At 48.2% G+C, this 17,020-nt stretch overlaps 2 protein-coding genes across 3 annotated transcripts in view; one reads left to right on the top strand and one right to left on the bottom strand.

Moving 5' to 3' along the window:
- Positions 1–7,401, bottom strand: part of chdh (choline dehydrogenase) — an 11,912-nt gene extending 4,511 nt beyond the window's left edge. Inside the window, exons 1-5 of the mRNA XM_080533581.1 lie at positions 7,373–7,401; positions 6,180–7,029; positions 5,809–5,960; positions 780–909; positions 1–125 (exon numbers count right to left, since the gene is read on the bottom strand). The exon at positions 1–125 is cut by the window's left edge and continues 10 nt beyond it. Coding sequence (XP_080389707.1) covers positions 1–125; positions 780–909; positions 5,809–5,960; positions 6,180–6,945 — 1,173 coding nt within the window. The 5' untranslated portion in view covers positions 6,946–7,029; positions 7,373–7,401. The remainder of the gene's footprint in view (positions 126–779; positions 910–5,808; positions 5,961–6,179; positions 7,030–7,372) is intronic.
- An 806-nt stretch (positions 7,402–8,207) lies between these two features.
- On the top strand, positions 8,208–12,076 carry il17rb (interleukin 17 receptor B). Of its 2 annotated transcripts, none has more exons than XM_080534972.1 (7): positions 8,208–8,342; positions 8,469–8,496; positions 8,807–8,941; positions 9,032–9,141; positions 9,491–9,617; positions 10,294–10,446; positions 10,606–12,076. In XM_080534972.1, exons 1-7 carry the CDS (start codon positions 8,232–8,234, stop codon positions 11,304–11,306), a joined length of 1,365 nt encoding a protein of 454 aa, XP_080391098.1. In that variant the 5' UTR covers positions 8,208–8,231; the 3' UTR covers positions 11,307–12,076. The 2 variants fall into 2 exon arrangements, with proteins under 2 accessions (XP_080391098.1, XP_080391099.1); XM_080534973.1 differs by having other exon boundaries at positions 8,749–8,941.
- Positions 12,077–17,020: the final 4,944 nt, after the last annotated feature.

The raw sequence follows: 17,020 nt of genomic DNA, 5'->3' as shown, positions 1-17,020 counted from the left end.
GAGGAGCCACTCCAAGCCGATTTTGACCATACGGAAGGGCTTCTGGGCCTTGTACAGGGTGATGGGCTGGGTACACTGCTGCTGGACATACAACTCTAGATGATCCTGGAGATTACTGCCCACTCCTGCAGACACACACACACACACACACACACACACACACACACGTGCCCACATGCCCACACACACACACACACACACACACACACACACACACACACACACACACACGTACACACACACACACACACACACACACACCACAGAGACAAACACACACACACACACATACACACACACACACACACACGCACACACACACAGTAGTGTGAATAATACATCACCGAAATGTCAAATAAATGTTGACATCTCTTTTGAAAAGTTGAGCAACTTCATGTCTACATGGTATGACAGTAGCTCGTTAACTGTGATGTGAACATTAATCAACCTAACCTGCCGGTGCACATAGGGCGTGTCACTCTGCTGTCATATGGCTATCCTTTGCTACAGAACACCCACATGGGTGCAGCCATGGCTGTGGCTCAGGAGTTCTGTGAATCGGTGTGTGAATGTGTGTGTGAATGGGTGAATGAGAGGCCATTGTAAAGCTCTTTGGAATAAGGCGCTATAAAAGTGCAATCCTTGTACAAGAACAAGTCAAAACACTTGGCTTCTGTTCCTGTGACCTGAGCTGACAAGACATTGGGTGACAGTTAGTCAATGACCTGACCAGCTGACTAAACTTCAAACTGGGGTCAGAGGTCAGAGAGAGATTTCACCTGGGAGATGCTGGACCACAGGGATGTCCAGCTGTTTGAGGTCGTCCGCGTTACCCACCCCAGACAGCATCAGAAGCTGGGGGGAGTTGATGGCCCCCCCACTGAGAATGACCTCTTTATCAGCAAACACCTGAGAGAGGAAAGAGAGAGAGGGGGGAGGGGGGAGAAAGAAGGGGTGTGAGGGAGGATAAAAGCAACAGAACAGAGGGCAGCTTCAACACCAAACATGTTTTAAGAACACCCCCCCCCCCGGACACTGTGAACAATCCAATTTTGCCTTGCACTATTGCTGGTTGCACACCCCTGGTCAATGTGATCACTCTTTACCCTTTGCACTACTGATGTTTACTTTTTTAAATTTGTTTTTCAGATTTTATCCCTTTTTTCACCCAATTTGGTAGCCAATTGAACCCAACCTAGCATCCAATTATCCCCTGCCTATTGCGAGGGATCCGCCGCACGACCCCGCGGCCGGCAGTCCCAGAGGAGGCCGCCAGGCAGACTAGCTGACTGGCTCCTCGAGCCCAGCACCGTTATTCCAGCACCAGACGGGGGCGCTGTTGCGCGACGGATCCTTGTCCGGAACTACTCCTATACCCCCCTCGGGAGCGGCCGCCCAATATGCCGTTCCCCGTGTGTGCCCTGGCCATATCCGGGTCTGGCGAGCCGGGATACGAACCCCGGCCCCACGGTGGGCAGCCATGCACTAGCCAGTGCTTAGACCGCTACACCACCGTGGGGCCACTACTGATGTTTACAATACTACCTTTGCACAATACCGTATTATTGCACATTGCACATACTTTGATACAGCCTCTTTTATACATCTGTACATTACATACTGTACATAAGCTACCTTAACTGTGTCTCTAAACTACCATACATGCCATACTGTACCTATCACTATCATTATCATGTTTTTAAATTATGTTTTTTTACATCACTATTTGCACTTCTGGTTAGATGCTAAACTGCATTTTGTTGTCTAGTACTTGTTCTCTGCAATGACAATAAAGTTTAATCTAATCTAATCTAATCTAAAACCCCATTCACACATAAGAGCTTTCCAAGTAAATTCCATGGAAGGGGCATGTGTGAACAGGCATTTTCCCTGTGATTCCATGGAATTTACAGGGAAGGCTTGGGTGTGCAGCGTGTAAAGGGTTACGTATGTCTGATGCAAGACATTTGTGACTGCTCCTGGTGTTTCTGGACACCTCTCGGAAATGAGAAAGACGTCAAATTCGTCTTTAAAGTTTTTTTTTTTTTCTTCAAATTTTCGTTTTTTTAGCTAACATTCAACTCGAAGATGTGAAGTACCCACTCGTTATTTTTCCGAACAGTTTTACGTTCATTAAATAAGTGTAATCTATAACACAATGACTTCGTTTCTTGTTGTTTGATGGGGATTCATTATCTTTGATGGGGATTTTCTGTGCTTAGTGATTTCCGGTGTAGCAACTTTCAAATACTCATGTCGTCTTCAATTTGTTTCCGATTTCAATGTATGATGCATCATTTGAAAGCTTACAATCTGTAGTTTAAGCACATGTAAAAAACTGAAAAATGATTTCGCCTACAGGTAGCCCTTTTCATTGGGCTGTGTCACATTTTCACGTGGAACAAGTTAACCAATCACAGCGAGTAGTTTCTCACTTTGTGCTTTTGGTTCGCTCCGCTAATGTTAACCCACACCACACAGCCAAAAGTAGTGATAAATATAATTCCACAACTGGATACTACTTCATTTCCAATAGTTAGCTAGCTTACTTACTTAGCTAGCTTACTTACTTATCAAATGTACATTTTGTGATATAGACGCATTACGGAGCAGTGAACCCACACCATCTCCTCCCACAGCTGTCCTGCATCGCGCAATCAGCAGGGAGAGAGCCCGCAGCACAGAGCGTATAAGAACTGCCCCAGACCCCGAATATCGCTACTACTAAATATAATTCCACAACTGGATACTACTTCATTTCCCATCATAGTTAGCTAGCTTACTTACTTAGCTAGATTACTTATCAAATGCACATTTGTGATATGTTTATGCAGTGTGCACCAGTGGCACTTCCAGTCACTCCCTCGCTTCAACTGTGCTTACTCAGTGTGCGCTGCGCTTTTCCGTCTGTTTATTGTTACTAGCAATATGTCTAATTGAGTTAACTCGTATTATGCTTATCAGGGCTGCCAAGTCTCACGTAATCACCGTGAGACTCACGCATTTCAACCAGTTCTCACGCTCTCACGCCGCATCTCTATTTCTCACGGCGAGAACTAACTTTTTTTTTTTTTTTACGGGACTTTGATTTTTGAAATTCCTTGAAAGAAAGCTACCGGACATGAGTTTCGTGGCATCTTTCTGCACGCGCGTTAACTTGAGTCTGCAATCGAAGCGGCAGGCGAGCGCTGATGGAAGAACCTGTGTTCACGCGAGCTGCAAGAACGTAGCAAGCAGGGTTGCCAGATTGGGCTACTTTTGGTCACACTGGACGGGTGGATTCGGCAGCTTTTAGACTGGTTGGGCTGGACATTGTCAATTCCATCTGGCAACTGTGGTAGCAAAATATGTGCATACATTACAACATCGTATCTGGTAGCCTACTGGACTGGGTTGCACCAATATGGAGTAAGTCATTACTAAATGCAGGCATTTAGTAGTTACTAAACCCCTAGTTGTTACTACTGTAGTTAGTTTCAAACTAGTTGTTTACTAATTTCGGTTGCACCACGCCAATCTTTTGCCAATCTTAGCTAGTAAATACTCAGTTTTGGTAACTGTTTTTTTTTCTCTACTGTAACATAACCAGGTACATTAATAATAATTATTATTATTAATAATTACAATTTACAATACAAATACAACAATTGGGGTCCCTCCCCAAAAAAATGGGCGCGCCGCGCGCGCACAAAAACACCCACCAAGCCCTCATTCTGACCCAAGTAAAACCCTGGTATGTACTGTATAACATGATAGCCATTAGGGCTGCCACAAACGATTATTTTCATAGTCGACTAGTTACCGATTATTTTACCGATTAGTCGACTAATCGGATCATAAATTACAGCTTATCGCACTTTTTTTCTTTTTTCTTTTTCTTTCCTAACACCAGGGGAGCCACCCATCCTAAATTTCGTTGTTTGGTACCTGTACTGTAGCAATGACAATAAAGTCCATTCATTCAATTACTCAATCGCTCTTATTTAGCTATCATCTTCTAAATCAGCTTCTAAATTTAGCTTGAAGTTGTTAGTTGTTGTTGTAGGCATGTGCTAACTAAAAATAAAGACAATTAAAATGATTGTTCACTCAAAAATAGATATTTTAATGAACTTTGCAGATTTATTTCTGGCATCACTTGCATGTAATGTAATGTAAAGAGTAGTAGAGGGTGCAAACTGCTGAGTAAAATGAGGTAGGCTAGGCACTAGGCAACCAAAAGAATACAAAAACAAAAATAAATACTTGTACAGAGTACAAAAGTTTTGCTTTGCTTCACTCATCTCATAGTAAAGTTCAAAGCTCATCTCAAAGTTTTGCTTTGCTTCACTCATCTCATAGTAGTATCGCTTTGATGACAACGTAAAATAATGTAAGAAGGCTTTGAACGTAACGATATCGTTAGCCAATAACAAGCTAACTAGCTTACAGAGACGAGCCATCGTCTTCCTCGTCATCTGCCACAACGTGCTTCCTTTTTAGATGCTCGCGCATCATAGACGTGCTGCCATGAGCGAGTTCAGCTTTGCAAATTTTACATTTTACATTCTTTTTTTCAACGTTGTGGTTGAAATGCTCCCACACTTTAGAGGTACGAGGACAGGAAGACATTTCTCTGTTTGTTTTTCCGGGGAAGTCACGTGTGCCCCGGATGACCGACACTGCGCATGTACATCAAAGACACTGGGAGACGCTAGCCAGTGGCAGCTTCAGGGAAGAAAAACGAATGCTTATCGAATGAAATGAATGGTCTTTATTGTCATTGATATAGTACAGGTACCAAACAACGAAATTTGGGAGGGGGGGCTCCCCTGGTGCTAGGCAAAAACAAAAACAAAAAAAAAACGTTTATTTCAGCTCCCAAAAAACATGCGACTTACGGCGATTACCAAATATGTCGGCGACGATTTTGGTAGTCGACGTCGTCGTGACTAGTCGACTAATCGTGGCAGCCTTAATAGCCATCTATGAGCAATGCACTGTATATAAGATGATGACCACGGGTCTTTCCGCTGCTGACCAAGGGGCCAATCCTGTTGATGGGGCCAATTTTTCTTTTAGAGTCTGTAGGCTACTGTATTTGTTTATTAAGATTTCATAAATATATTGTCTGAATTTTTTTCTTGTTTTATAAAATGTTATTATTTATTATTTTCATTTCTTGTGCTGGTTTATTATGAACAACATGTAAAATTGCAGGAAACTAGTACAAATAATTGGGTGGGAGAGAGGGGCCGCCGCTGCCAAATCGTGCACAGTTTTGGGTCGCTCCACCGCCCAAAAATCTCACTCCAAACTTTTGGTGAAACTTGGCAGCCCTGTGCTTATCATCACCAAGTTCTCCCATACTGTGCTTTTGGACTAGTATAGGATGTTTATATCAACGGTAATAAAGTGCTTTGTTTGGCGAGCGAACTTGGTGATGGTAAGCATAATTCGAGTTAACTCGCTGTTAAATTAATGTGAAAAATATGATGATAAATACATATAAAACGGAGGTATGATCACATAACTGCGTATGTCATTTACACACACCCAACTGTGCCTGAACAAAGTGTCACGCGCCTGTCTCTTTCGAATTCACGTCTACTATGTTCCAGTTCTGCATTCAGTTGAATGCGTGATTCAAGTAGCTCGTGCAAACCCGGGAATGCCATTGACATGTGTGAAAATGTGTAATGTCTCTCCTATACTGTATTGCTGTGTCATTTGCTTGTTGAATGTCCTATATCGACCTCTTTGAAACCTCTACACACCTCAGCCCGCCCAGCCACAGAATTAGAATACAATGAAGACTGTGAGTCCTACCTTCTTCTTCTGACCGTTCTGCATGTACTCCACGCCCACAGCCCTGCTCCCCTGAAACAGGACCTTGGTGGTCAGACAGCGCACCTCCGTCTTCAGGTTGGGTCTGCTCACCACAGAGCGCAGGTAGGCACTGGCTGTGCTCCACCTTTTACCTGGGGAGGGGTGATGGGTGGAGAGGGGGTTGGGGAAGGGGGATGGGGGGAGAGGGAGTTGGGGAGGGGGGTTTGGAGAGGTGAGAAATGTTAGAGTTAAGAGGGGGAAGCGGAGAGATATGCAACACACCACACACATGCGCGAGCGTACGCACGCACGCACGCACGCACGCACACACGCACACACACACACACACACACACACACACACACACCAACCTTTATAAATGGTCATGTCCATCCAGCCCAGTCCCTCCTGTTGGTGTCCGTTCATATCGTCCGTGAACGGATACCCGGCCTGCTGCCCTGCCTCGATGAACGCCCGGTGGAGAGGGTGGTCCGTCTTCCCCCGGGACACGTGCAGCGGGCCCCCGTCCCCCCGGTACCGGTCCCCCCCCAGCTCATGGCACTGCGCCTTGCGGAAGTAGGGCAGGCAGTGGTCGTAGTCCCAGCCCTCGGCCCCCTCCCTCTGCCAGCGGTTGTAGTCCTCGGCGTGGCCCCGGATGTAGACCATGGCGTTGAGGGACGAGGACCCCCCCCACACCCGGCCCCGTGGCCAGTACAACACCCGCTCGTCCATGTGCTTCTGAGGCTGGGTGTGGTAGAACCAGTTGTACTTGTCGTCACAGAGGTTGTAGACCAGGGCAGCGGGCATGTGGATCTTCCAGGAGAGGCGGGTGCTGCCCAGGAGCATGTCCCTGGGGCCGGCTTCCAGGAGGAGCACCGACTCCTGGGTGTCCTCAGTCAGACGGTGGGCCAGGACGCAGCCTGCCGAGCCGGCGCCCACGACCACGTAGCTGAAGGACGGGGTGGTGTGGGGTCTAGTGGCGGTGGTGCTGAATCTGTGGGAGGGGTCCCGGGTTTGGGTCAAAGCTGCAGGGGAGGTGGTTAGCGTGGGTCTGGAGACCCCCATCCTCACCCCCGTCCTCAGCCCCATCCTCAGCCCCACATGGACCCATACACCTGACACAACGCCACACAGCATTTTGACTTTGGAAGTCCTGTCCTCATTCACGGTCCCTCTTACTCCAACATGCAGCAGACCGACACCTCACCTACTGGGGCAGACCTGTGGACATACAACCAATCAAACACTCCAACAACACTCAATGTTCTGATTTGTAATGTTCATGTTAAGCATGTAACATGTGTAAAATGCTATGCATCATTCGCAGAACCATAAATTGTATGGACATAGGCTACCATCCAACAAACACAATTTATGTAACAAATAAAATACTATTACTGTGTAGCAGTATCCGTAGGCTACCATAGGCTATACTCATTAATGCGTAATTACATATAAGATCAAGATCAAAGCGAGCCTAAACACATCAGCCTAAATGATATACCTAGACTAGACACCAGTTTGGAAAATGTTAGTGTTATTGCTATTTTAAAAAAGTAGTTACTTTGAAGTGGAGTCAATTCCTACGAGTTATCGGGATCAAACATCCCGTGATCCATGTCGGGATCAAACAGCACACAATACAAAGTCCACCACAATATCCTCCGTACATGCGCAGTGCACACTGATAGAGAAGGTTTTGAGGTGTTTTTTTTAATCATGAAAGGAATCAAAGTATTGGATTCAATGGGAGAGATGACAACATTGTTCTGTAGCTGTTCAATGGGAGAGATGACAACATTATTCTGTAGCTGTTGTGTCTGACTACTTCGGCCAGCAGTGGACTCCTACGGACTTTATGCTGAACATGGGGGACGAAACCGCCCCCATAGACCCCCCTCTCGAGTTTCATTTTCAGGGTGGCAAACAAACAGCTTCCATCTATATTGCAACATCGGCAACTAATGCGGCAACTACAATAATGTCACCAGATCACATGAAACAATGTGAATCCTTATAAGATCCTCGACGTGACCGTTATTTAGACTATAATAACCCAAAGTCAAAGAAAACTAGTCAAAAGAACTAAACTTCCGAGCGGATTAGATCGTTGCGAGGCAGGCAAACCGATTAAGCAAAACGTAGCTGCATATTTGACACACAGTCAGTGGCAACAACGTAAGATAACTTTTGTCTAAAGAAAAAAAACTGCTTAGAAAACGAACAGTACAAGAAAACGGGTTACTCACTGCTGCTGTCAGGCTCCAGCTGGTAGGAAGCGATCAGGGCGGAGCTACGATGACCTGACCAATGAAATGTCAACGGATAGAATGTTATGTAATGTGAATGAAATAAGACATTAAATATGGAGAGTTAAGCACAACTTTCGGGACAACTTAAGGACAACTTTCGGCTGCTAGGGCATGATGATAGAGTTCATGACAGAACGGCGCTTCTTTTATCCCCCCGTCATGAGCAGTTTACTTTTGCTTGTGGTTTCAAAGGTGCTCACTGCTTATGGGATACCTGAAATTGTAAGATATACATTTTTTATATCAACAGCATACGTTCTATTTTTATTTTTTTTTGGTCTGTGGTTAGCCATTTTAGATATGTACATTCATTGATCATCTTATTTGTTTATTTTGTTTCCATTTCAGAGTCTCACCTGTGAGGAAACCGAATCAGGTGGGTGATCATCATCTGCATTATTCTATGTGAAATTCGAGCAAGTCAAGCTTATAAAACACCAGAAAAAAAAAAGACGTGCTTGATTGACTGTTTGGGAGGAAAGCTAAGGGGTCCTGACAGACCAGCACACTAAATTTGTTTTCAGGTTAATGTTAGGGTCAGTTTTGGGTTTTGACCTAAAATGGAATGCAGGTCAGGAAGGTCCATATAGGCTCGCCATAGGTGTAACGGTCTGTCTTCCTAATAAAGCAATCCCAGAAGGTCCACGGGCTCGCCATAGGTGTAACGGTCTGTCTTCCTAATAAAGCCATCCCAGAAGGGTTCGAGAAGGCGGCCCCGGCCTGTCCCTCTATCCTGAACGCGCTCGAGGTCCACCTGGTCCCGTATAACGGACACGGAGGGGACAGGGTGCTGAATATAAGCTGGGCGGTCAACGTCGACGGTATTTTCAGCTTGTTTTAAACAATCACATTCCATATTTGTCAAGATTATTTCGTATTTATTACATGTAGGGCGTATTACTTTTTTGCAGCAAGTATAAATTATCTAAAAGGAACTTGGATCGTAATTAATAATTACGACAGATACAGCTGTCGGTATCGTCCACCCTTGACCGAAGATAACGTGCGTGGTGCCAAGCAGGTAAAACACGATATCTAGACAACCACGTCACTATCAACCTTTCCATCTAGCTCTGGTGTGTATTATTACATAATCTATTACAATGCCATAAGAGCAATCTCGATGCTATTGCTATAGCCTATACATAATAATACAAATACAAATAATCATCATCATCATCATCATCATCATCATAATACAAATAATGATGATAACATAATTAAGAAGAAAACATTTTAGATAAGCACCTTTCAAAACACCCAAGGCCACTCAACATTAAACGAAAACAGATAATATAGTCTATTCAGCAGTCTTTATCCTCTCAGTGTTGGTGTGATTGTCTCATTGATACTCTTCTGCATACCTACAGCTGTGGTTCCATTACTTGGCACCCACAGACCCAGGGATTGTGGCACACATCAGTGCGTTTAATGTGCCTATACCTCCACATGGAGGTGAGGATTATTCAAAGGATACAATGCTGGACATTCCAGATGGTACGTTTATTTTATTTATTGTGTGTCTGTGTGTGTCTGCCTATGTGTGTCTGTCTGTAGCTTTGTGTGTGTGTGTGTGTGTGTGTGTGTGTGTGTGTGTGTGTGTGTGTGTGTGCGTGCATAGTAGTAGACTAGCTATCTGGAGTACCTGGAGAATTCTGGTGGAGAATGTCGGTCGATCTGTGTAAAGAAAGATATGGGGTGTGGCTTGGGGTGGTCTACCATGGGTTCAAATGTAGCCCAGCCCATGCCCTGCTGCTGACATGCCCTCTCTCCATTCTTCTCCTTGCTTTCCTGTCTGTCTTCACTGTATCTGTCCAATAACAAAAATAAATATGAGTGGGACTCAATACTTTTTTTTTTAAAAGATACGGGCCATCATAACATTTTAAAAAATGAGCAAATGAGCAACGCAGCCCACTGCTCCATCTCCCCCGGCGTGTCCATTCCTCCTGTCGCACAGCCCTGACCCCCCTGCTCACCGGGCTGGGTCGGGTGAACATCTGTCTCTGTATGGTGTGTGCATGTCTGTGCATGTCTGTCTGTGTTGTTTGTTTACTCTGTTTCTTTTCCATTTCCAACTTCCACCTAATCTAATTCATCATTATGAAAGCAAGGATGTCTATGTATTGAGTAAGGTTTATTTAATTAAATGTATTTATCTATTTTTTTAAAGGTGAGCATAGTACCTCAGTCCCTACTGTGAAGCCAACCGGTGGTAAGACCCCTCCTTCCCTCCCTCCGGCCTTCCCTCACACAGACAATGTTCTGATGGTGTGTATTGGATGTGCAGCTGGGCTGTTGGTATTAACCTGCTTCATTACTCTGGGTAGGTATGGTATCAGAATGGTATCAAACACACCATTCTTCATTCCATTCCATGCATTACAACAAAACTCTGATTTCTACCTCCACGAGCGCCCCCTGCTGTTCCATAGTAACCTTCCTCCTCCCCCTCCCCCTCCCCCTCACTCATTTCCTTCTCCAGTTAAGGTCTACAGAAGACTTTCAAACAGCCCCTTCACAAGGCTTCCCAACAACGCCCCTCCCATCCCTGTGTTCGTCCTGGTCGTGTACCCTGCCGGAAACCCTGTCTTCCAGAGGGCCGTGGTGGCGTTCGCTGAGTTCCTGAAGTGGCACGAAGGCTGCCACGTCTCCATCGACATGTGGCAAAGCCGCCAACTGGCACAGCAGGGGCCCATGCACTGGTTGGCCGAACGCGCCATGTCCGCAGACAGGGTATTGGTCATCAGCCCTCAGACACAGCCCACCTCCTTCCCCAGCTCTGGCCCAACAGGGGTGAACATGGTCCCGGTACCGGCCGCGACCCATGACCTCTTCCCCCTGGTCCTCAACATGGTGGCGAGCCACGCCCGGAGCCCCAGTGACATGGCCAAGTTCTGGGTGGTGCAGCTAGGCAAGGCCCAGGCAAAGGGAGGTCTACCGGTGGAGCTGAGTGGCTGTAGGGGCTTCTGTCTCATGAATGACCTGGGGAAGCTGTGCAGACAGCTACATCAGCTGCAGCAGGGATCCAGCGTGGCGTGGGGTAGGTTCAGACCAGGGCTGGGCTACAGTGAAAAGGCCGCAGGGAAGCTGAGAGACGCTGTGGAGAAGTTGGGGACATTGGGGAAGAAGAGCCCTCAGCCAGGTGGCGGTGGCAGGGCTACAGGACAGCAGCAGGCTCTCTAGACTACTGTGTTCACTAAATTGTGGTAATCTATTCCTGATGTCAGTGTTTTGGTCACACGGTGAAGAGGTCATTGCTCAATCTCATGCAATTAGCAGTCATACCTGTGACATACCTTGTGAGTAACTTGGAATCAGACTCATTTCGTTCTTGCTCCTGCTTTATATGAAAGTCCCATTACTTAACTATATTGCTCTGACTGACCAGATTGTATTTTGTCTATTTTGTTGTTGTTGACTTGGTGTTGTTTTATTGTGTAATTCTGCATTGTTTGTTTTAACTGTCGAAGCTGCTGTTGGCCAGGCTTCCCTCGGAAAAGAGATCATTGTGTCTTAATGGGACCGGCCTGGTTAAATAAAGGCTAAATAAAAAAATATATAAATACTGTATTGAGTGTATTGAGTTGGGACCATGTATACCATATATACTGCTGGGACCATATACTGTATATGTGTACATTGAAAAATGTATGCACTCACTGCAATGTAAGTTGCTTCGGATAAAAGCATCTGCTATTCTTGTACTTTTCTGTTCCTAGATTATTTTTGTTTTGGAAATTAAACAGAACTATTACTAGAACATTGTTCAATGGCATGTACTCCTATAAATGAAATGTTGTGGGTCTATGGAAATAAATATTTTGATCTAAACATACTATTAACACAGTATTATTGCATTTACATTAAAACAATTTACATTAAGCAAATGCTTTTATCCAAAGAGACTTAGAACAAGTACATGTGTCTTAAGTAAGTGAATCATCTACAAAAAGGCAGCAAAAATCTAGCTAGGACCACTCTGCACCAGGGGAGGCTGGTGGAGGTATAAATCAGAGGACAGGCTCATTGTAATATATGGAATGGAATAATCAGGTGTTTGATACCATTCCTGATTCCTTTCCATGCATTACAATGAGTCCGTCCTCTGATTTCTACTGTTGGTACTACTACTACATGAGTGACAGATGTAAGTAATGTCAAAAATGTAAATGTCACTCACCCTAGCACACTGCAACAAATACTACTGTATAAATGTTACGTCTGTGTTTACGACAGTTTGGGCTTTACGACATGTGCCGTATTACGTTTTGTGTTAGACTCGTGTTTGATTAAATGGAGTACACGTTCCAACTTGAAGCTCTGAGTTCAGTCTCCATTATTGAACACAACATTGGCGACGAGCGATGGCTGATTGTTCTCTACCAACACCCCCTCCTTTCCTAGCAGTCCCGGCAGAACCACCGATTCCGTGGGGCCGCTGGATTTCCTCTTTCGAAACATATATCCTAGCCGCCGGTTTGGAGGATGTATCAGACAAGAGGAAATGCGCGCTGCTGCGGCACTGCCTGGGAACGGAGGGTCAGCGCGTGTTTGGAACTCTTGGCACTGCGGCGAGATACACAGACGCTGTGGAACTATTGAAGGAACACTTCGCCCCTCCACAAAGCGCTCTTCTCCGCCGCGTCATATTCAGACGAAGACACCAACGAACAGGTGAGACAGTGACACAGTATGTGGCTGATCTGCGGGGCTTGGCGAGCTTATGCAAGTTCGGGGCATTGCAGAACGAGATGATAAGAGACCAACTCATCTTGCACACGAACTGTGACAAGATTAGGGAAAGACTGTTACTGGAAAATGATGAACTTACATTATCAGCAGCTCTGAACATGGCGGTCCAGGTTGAAACAGCTTTAGAATGTGCAGTTAGTTTTTCAGCCTCTCCCAGCTCACCGGCAGAGGGCGCGCACAGCCTACAGGTGCCCCTCCTCCACGTGAGTGCAACCAGCGGCGGGGAGAGCATTTTACTGGCCTCTCGGTCACGCGACCAGCCACACCAGCCGTGTGGGAATTGCGGCTCTTCTGCACACAATTCAAGAGCTCAGACATGCCCAGCCCGTGGTAAAACCTGCTCCAACTGCGGGAGACTAAACCACTTTCACAAGGTCTGCAGGTCTGCCCCAGCTAGAGCTTCCCAGTCACCTACCACAGTCATCCATAATGTCAGCTCAGGAAGAGCGCCATTCAAAACATGCTCGTTGGTGGTTGGTGATGTCACTCTGCCGCTCCTCCTAGACACTGGAGCCACAGTGTCCCTTGTGAACTTGACGACTTATACACAGTTCTTCTCCCATGTGCCCCTGGGGTTGCCCTCCACCACCCTGCGTGGCTATGCCAACTCTAAGATTGACATTGTGGGCTCTTTTCAGCTGCCTGTGAAGTACGGGGAGAGGACACTGCCGGCTTTCAGGTTCAACGTTGCACGCCACGGGACCAACTTGTTAGGCCTCGACCTGTTCAACGCCCTCGGTTTCACCCTGCTAGACACAGCTGGCTCAGAGATTCACACCGTTTCCACCCCCTGGCAGCAACAGTGGCCTGCGCTGTTCAGCGGTGTAGGCTGCCTCGACACTTTTGCCCACCAGCCTCTGTTAGATCCTACAGTGATGCCTGTTATACAGCCCCTCCGCCGCTCCCCCCTGGCTCTCCGCGATGACATCTCCTCTCAACTACAGAGCATGCTCGATAGCGACATCATTGAGCAGGTGAACGCATCGCCTTGGATCTCCAACCTGGTGGTGGCGAAGAAGAAGTCTGGGGGGCTGCGCATCTGCGTGGATCTGAGAGCGGTAAACAAGGCCATCATCCCTGACAAATACCCCCTGCCAACGATAGAGGAGCTCACCGCCCAGTTCTACGGGTCCAGCGTGTTCTCTAAACTGGACCTCCGTCAGGGTTACCTCCAAGTGCCACTACACCCCGAGAGCCGCAACCTCACAGCGTTCATCACTCACAGAGGGGTTTTCCGCTACAAACGCATGGCTTTCGGTTTAAGCTCCGCCCCCAGCTGCTTCCAAAAGATCATGGCCTCCATTTTCGCTGGGATCCCAGGTGTGGCCATCTATCTTGATGACATCGTGGTTCACGGGGCCACCGTCGAGAGCCACGACGAGCGTCTCCACAGTGTGTTCAGTGCATTGGCCAAGCATCACCTGACACTCAATGGTGAGAAGTGTGTATTCGCCGCCCCAGCCATCGACTTTGTGGGGTTCCGCCTCTCAGCTGATGGCACGTACCCGCTGCACTCGAACACCGAGGCCATCCATCATGTCCCGGAGCCCACCACAGCCGCTCAGGTGGCCTCCTTTCTAGGCATGACGGCGTACTACCTCCGTTTCCTGCCACAGTACTCGGCCACAACCACACCGCTGCGGAAGCTGTTGAAGCATGACGAGCCCTGGCTCTGGACGTCTGCCTGCTCAGACGCCGTACGCCTCCTGAAGGCCCAACTCACCTCGCCACCGGTCCTGGCGCATTTCGACCTGGCCAGCCCCACTCTTGTCACGTGCGACGCCTCTGCCACAGCCATTGGTGCGGTGATGTCCCAGCTGCAAGGGGGGGTGGAGAGACCGATCGCCTTCGCCTCCCGTGCTCTCAGCCCCACGGAACAGAAGTACTCGGTGGGGGAGCGAGAGGCCCTAGCATGCCTCTGGGCATGTGAGCGCTGGCACATGTACCTCTATGGACGGCTATTCACACTGAGGACAGACCACCAGGCCCTCATCACCCTCCTGGCCACGTCTGGCACCGGTCACAAGCCACTCCGCCTCCACCGCTGGGCCGACCGCCTGCAACAGTACAACTATCGGCTACAGTTCACGCCAGGACGAGACAACGTGGTAGCCGACTTGCTATCACGCGCAATCCCCAGCCCACCCACAGCCCCAACCTTGACCCCCGGACTGGACCAGGCTGAGCATGACCTCGTCCAGCTCCTCCACACACCCCTTCAGGAGACGGTGTCGCTGAAGGAGCTCCGGGATGCCTCAGCCGATGACCCCACCCTCTCTACACTCTCAACCTACATCACGCAAGGGTGGCCGGTAAGAGTACCTGACGAGCTACTCACTTACTCCAGGATCAGGGAGGAGTTGTCGGTTTGGAATGACACCTGTGTCGCTCGCGGGTTCTGCACTGTGGTCCCAGGTGTCCTTCGGGCGCGTATCCTTGCTATGGCGCACGAGGGTCACCTGGGCATAGTCAGGCTCAAACAGCGCTGTCGTGAGGTTGTGTGGTGGCCAGGCATCGACAGGGAACTCGAAACCCTGGTCAAGGATTGCACTGCCTGTCTCCTTAGTGGTAAGACCAGGGCTCCAGCTCCACCCCCGCCCATGCAGCCGTTGGACTGGCCATCTCAACCCTGGGAGCACCTGCAACTGGATATCTGCGGCGAGCTGCATGGGGTACCACATCACCAGCGTTTTCTCGTTGTGACCTACGACCTCCACTCTAAGTGGCCAGAGGTGACACCTGTGGGCTCGGTCACAGCAAAGGTGCTGATCGACATTCTCGACGCTCTGTTTGCGCGTTGGGGCCTGCCCAAGAGGATCACGACTGACAACGGTCCTCAAATGGTTTCCCATGAACTGTCCTCCTATCTAGTGGGTAAAGGGATCCACCACATCCGCACAGCGTTCTACCACCCTGCTGCGAACGGGGGGGTGGAACGGCTGAACCAAACCCTGAAGAATGGCATCAGGGCCCACCTGGCACAAGGGTGCACGCTCACCACCAGCCTCCTCCAGACGCTGTTGCATTATCGGGCCACGCGACACGCCACTACAGGAGTCTCCCCAGCCTCCCTCATGCTGGGGCGGGAGCTCCAGCTGCCTCTCGATAGGCTCCGCCCTATACTAGCTCAGCCCCCGGTCCATCCAGTTCAAGCCACAGTCACCAAACACCAGCGCTTGATGAAGGATCGTTTCGACAGGGCCAGACGTGCTAGGCCACCTGTCATCGCTGTGTCGGACTGGGTCAGGATCCGACGACCTCATCGGGACAACAAACTCCAGTCGTTTTGGTCTGACCCTGTCCAGGTCAGCAAACAGCTTGGCCCGGCCTCGTTTAGGCTCGCCGACGGCACTCGCTGGCATGCTACCCGCCTGCGTAAGGTGCAGCCTCCCCCTGGCCCAGCGCTGAGTGTGGCCTCTTCCACAGTCTTGCCAGCCGCACGGTTGGATGAAGCAGCAACCCCGGCCTACCAGGCTCAGCCCCAAGGCGTGGAGCCGCCACCAGTGGCTGTGGCTGCACCAGAGCCACGTCTGGTTCGAGCACGCAACAGGCCCGAGCACTTGCGTGATTACATGACTGAGTATCACACCTAGGTTGTGTGAGGGGGGGGGAAATGTTACGTCTGTGTTTACGACAGTTTGGGCTTTACGACATGTGCCGTATTACGTTTTGTGTTAGACTCGTGTTTGATTAAATGGAGTACACGTTCCAACTTGAAGCTCTGAGTTCAGTCTCCATTATTGAACACAACAATAATATTATGATATTAGGCAATTCCTGAGCCAATATTACATTCAAGACATAGTTGTATACCTGTCTGAGACAAAAGACTGTGAAATGTCAAATACGTATAAATACTAAAGCATGTCATGAATAGTAAGAGGTAAGGTCAGTACAACATTGTCAAAAGTGTAGGAGTGGATTGGGAAAGGTTGATAGGCTAGCAATCATGGCTGGATTTATTAAACGTATTACTTACTGGGGTAGTGGTGCCTGGTCTAGTGGATAGTGAGTTGGACTTGTGATCGGAAGGTTGTGAGTTCAAATCCCGCCTGAAACCACACCACTACTAGTGTCCTTGAGTAAGGCACTTTGCCCTCAGTTACTCCAGGGGGAATGTCCCTGTAATTCGTAATTGTAAATCG

This window comes from Nansenia antarctica (genome assembly GCF_963989245.1).
Source record: "Nansenia antarctica genome assembly, chromosome: 6".
Lineage (NCBI taxonomy): Eukaryota > Metazoa > Chordata > Actinopteri > Argentiniformes > Microstomatidae > Nansenia > Nansenia antarctica.
The sequence above is the reverse complement of the archived record's forward strand: the minus strand, read 5'-3'. Positions and strand labels throughout refer to the sequence as shown.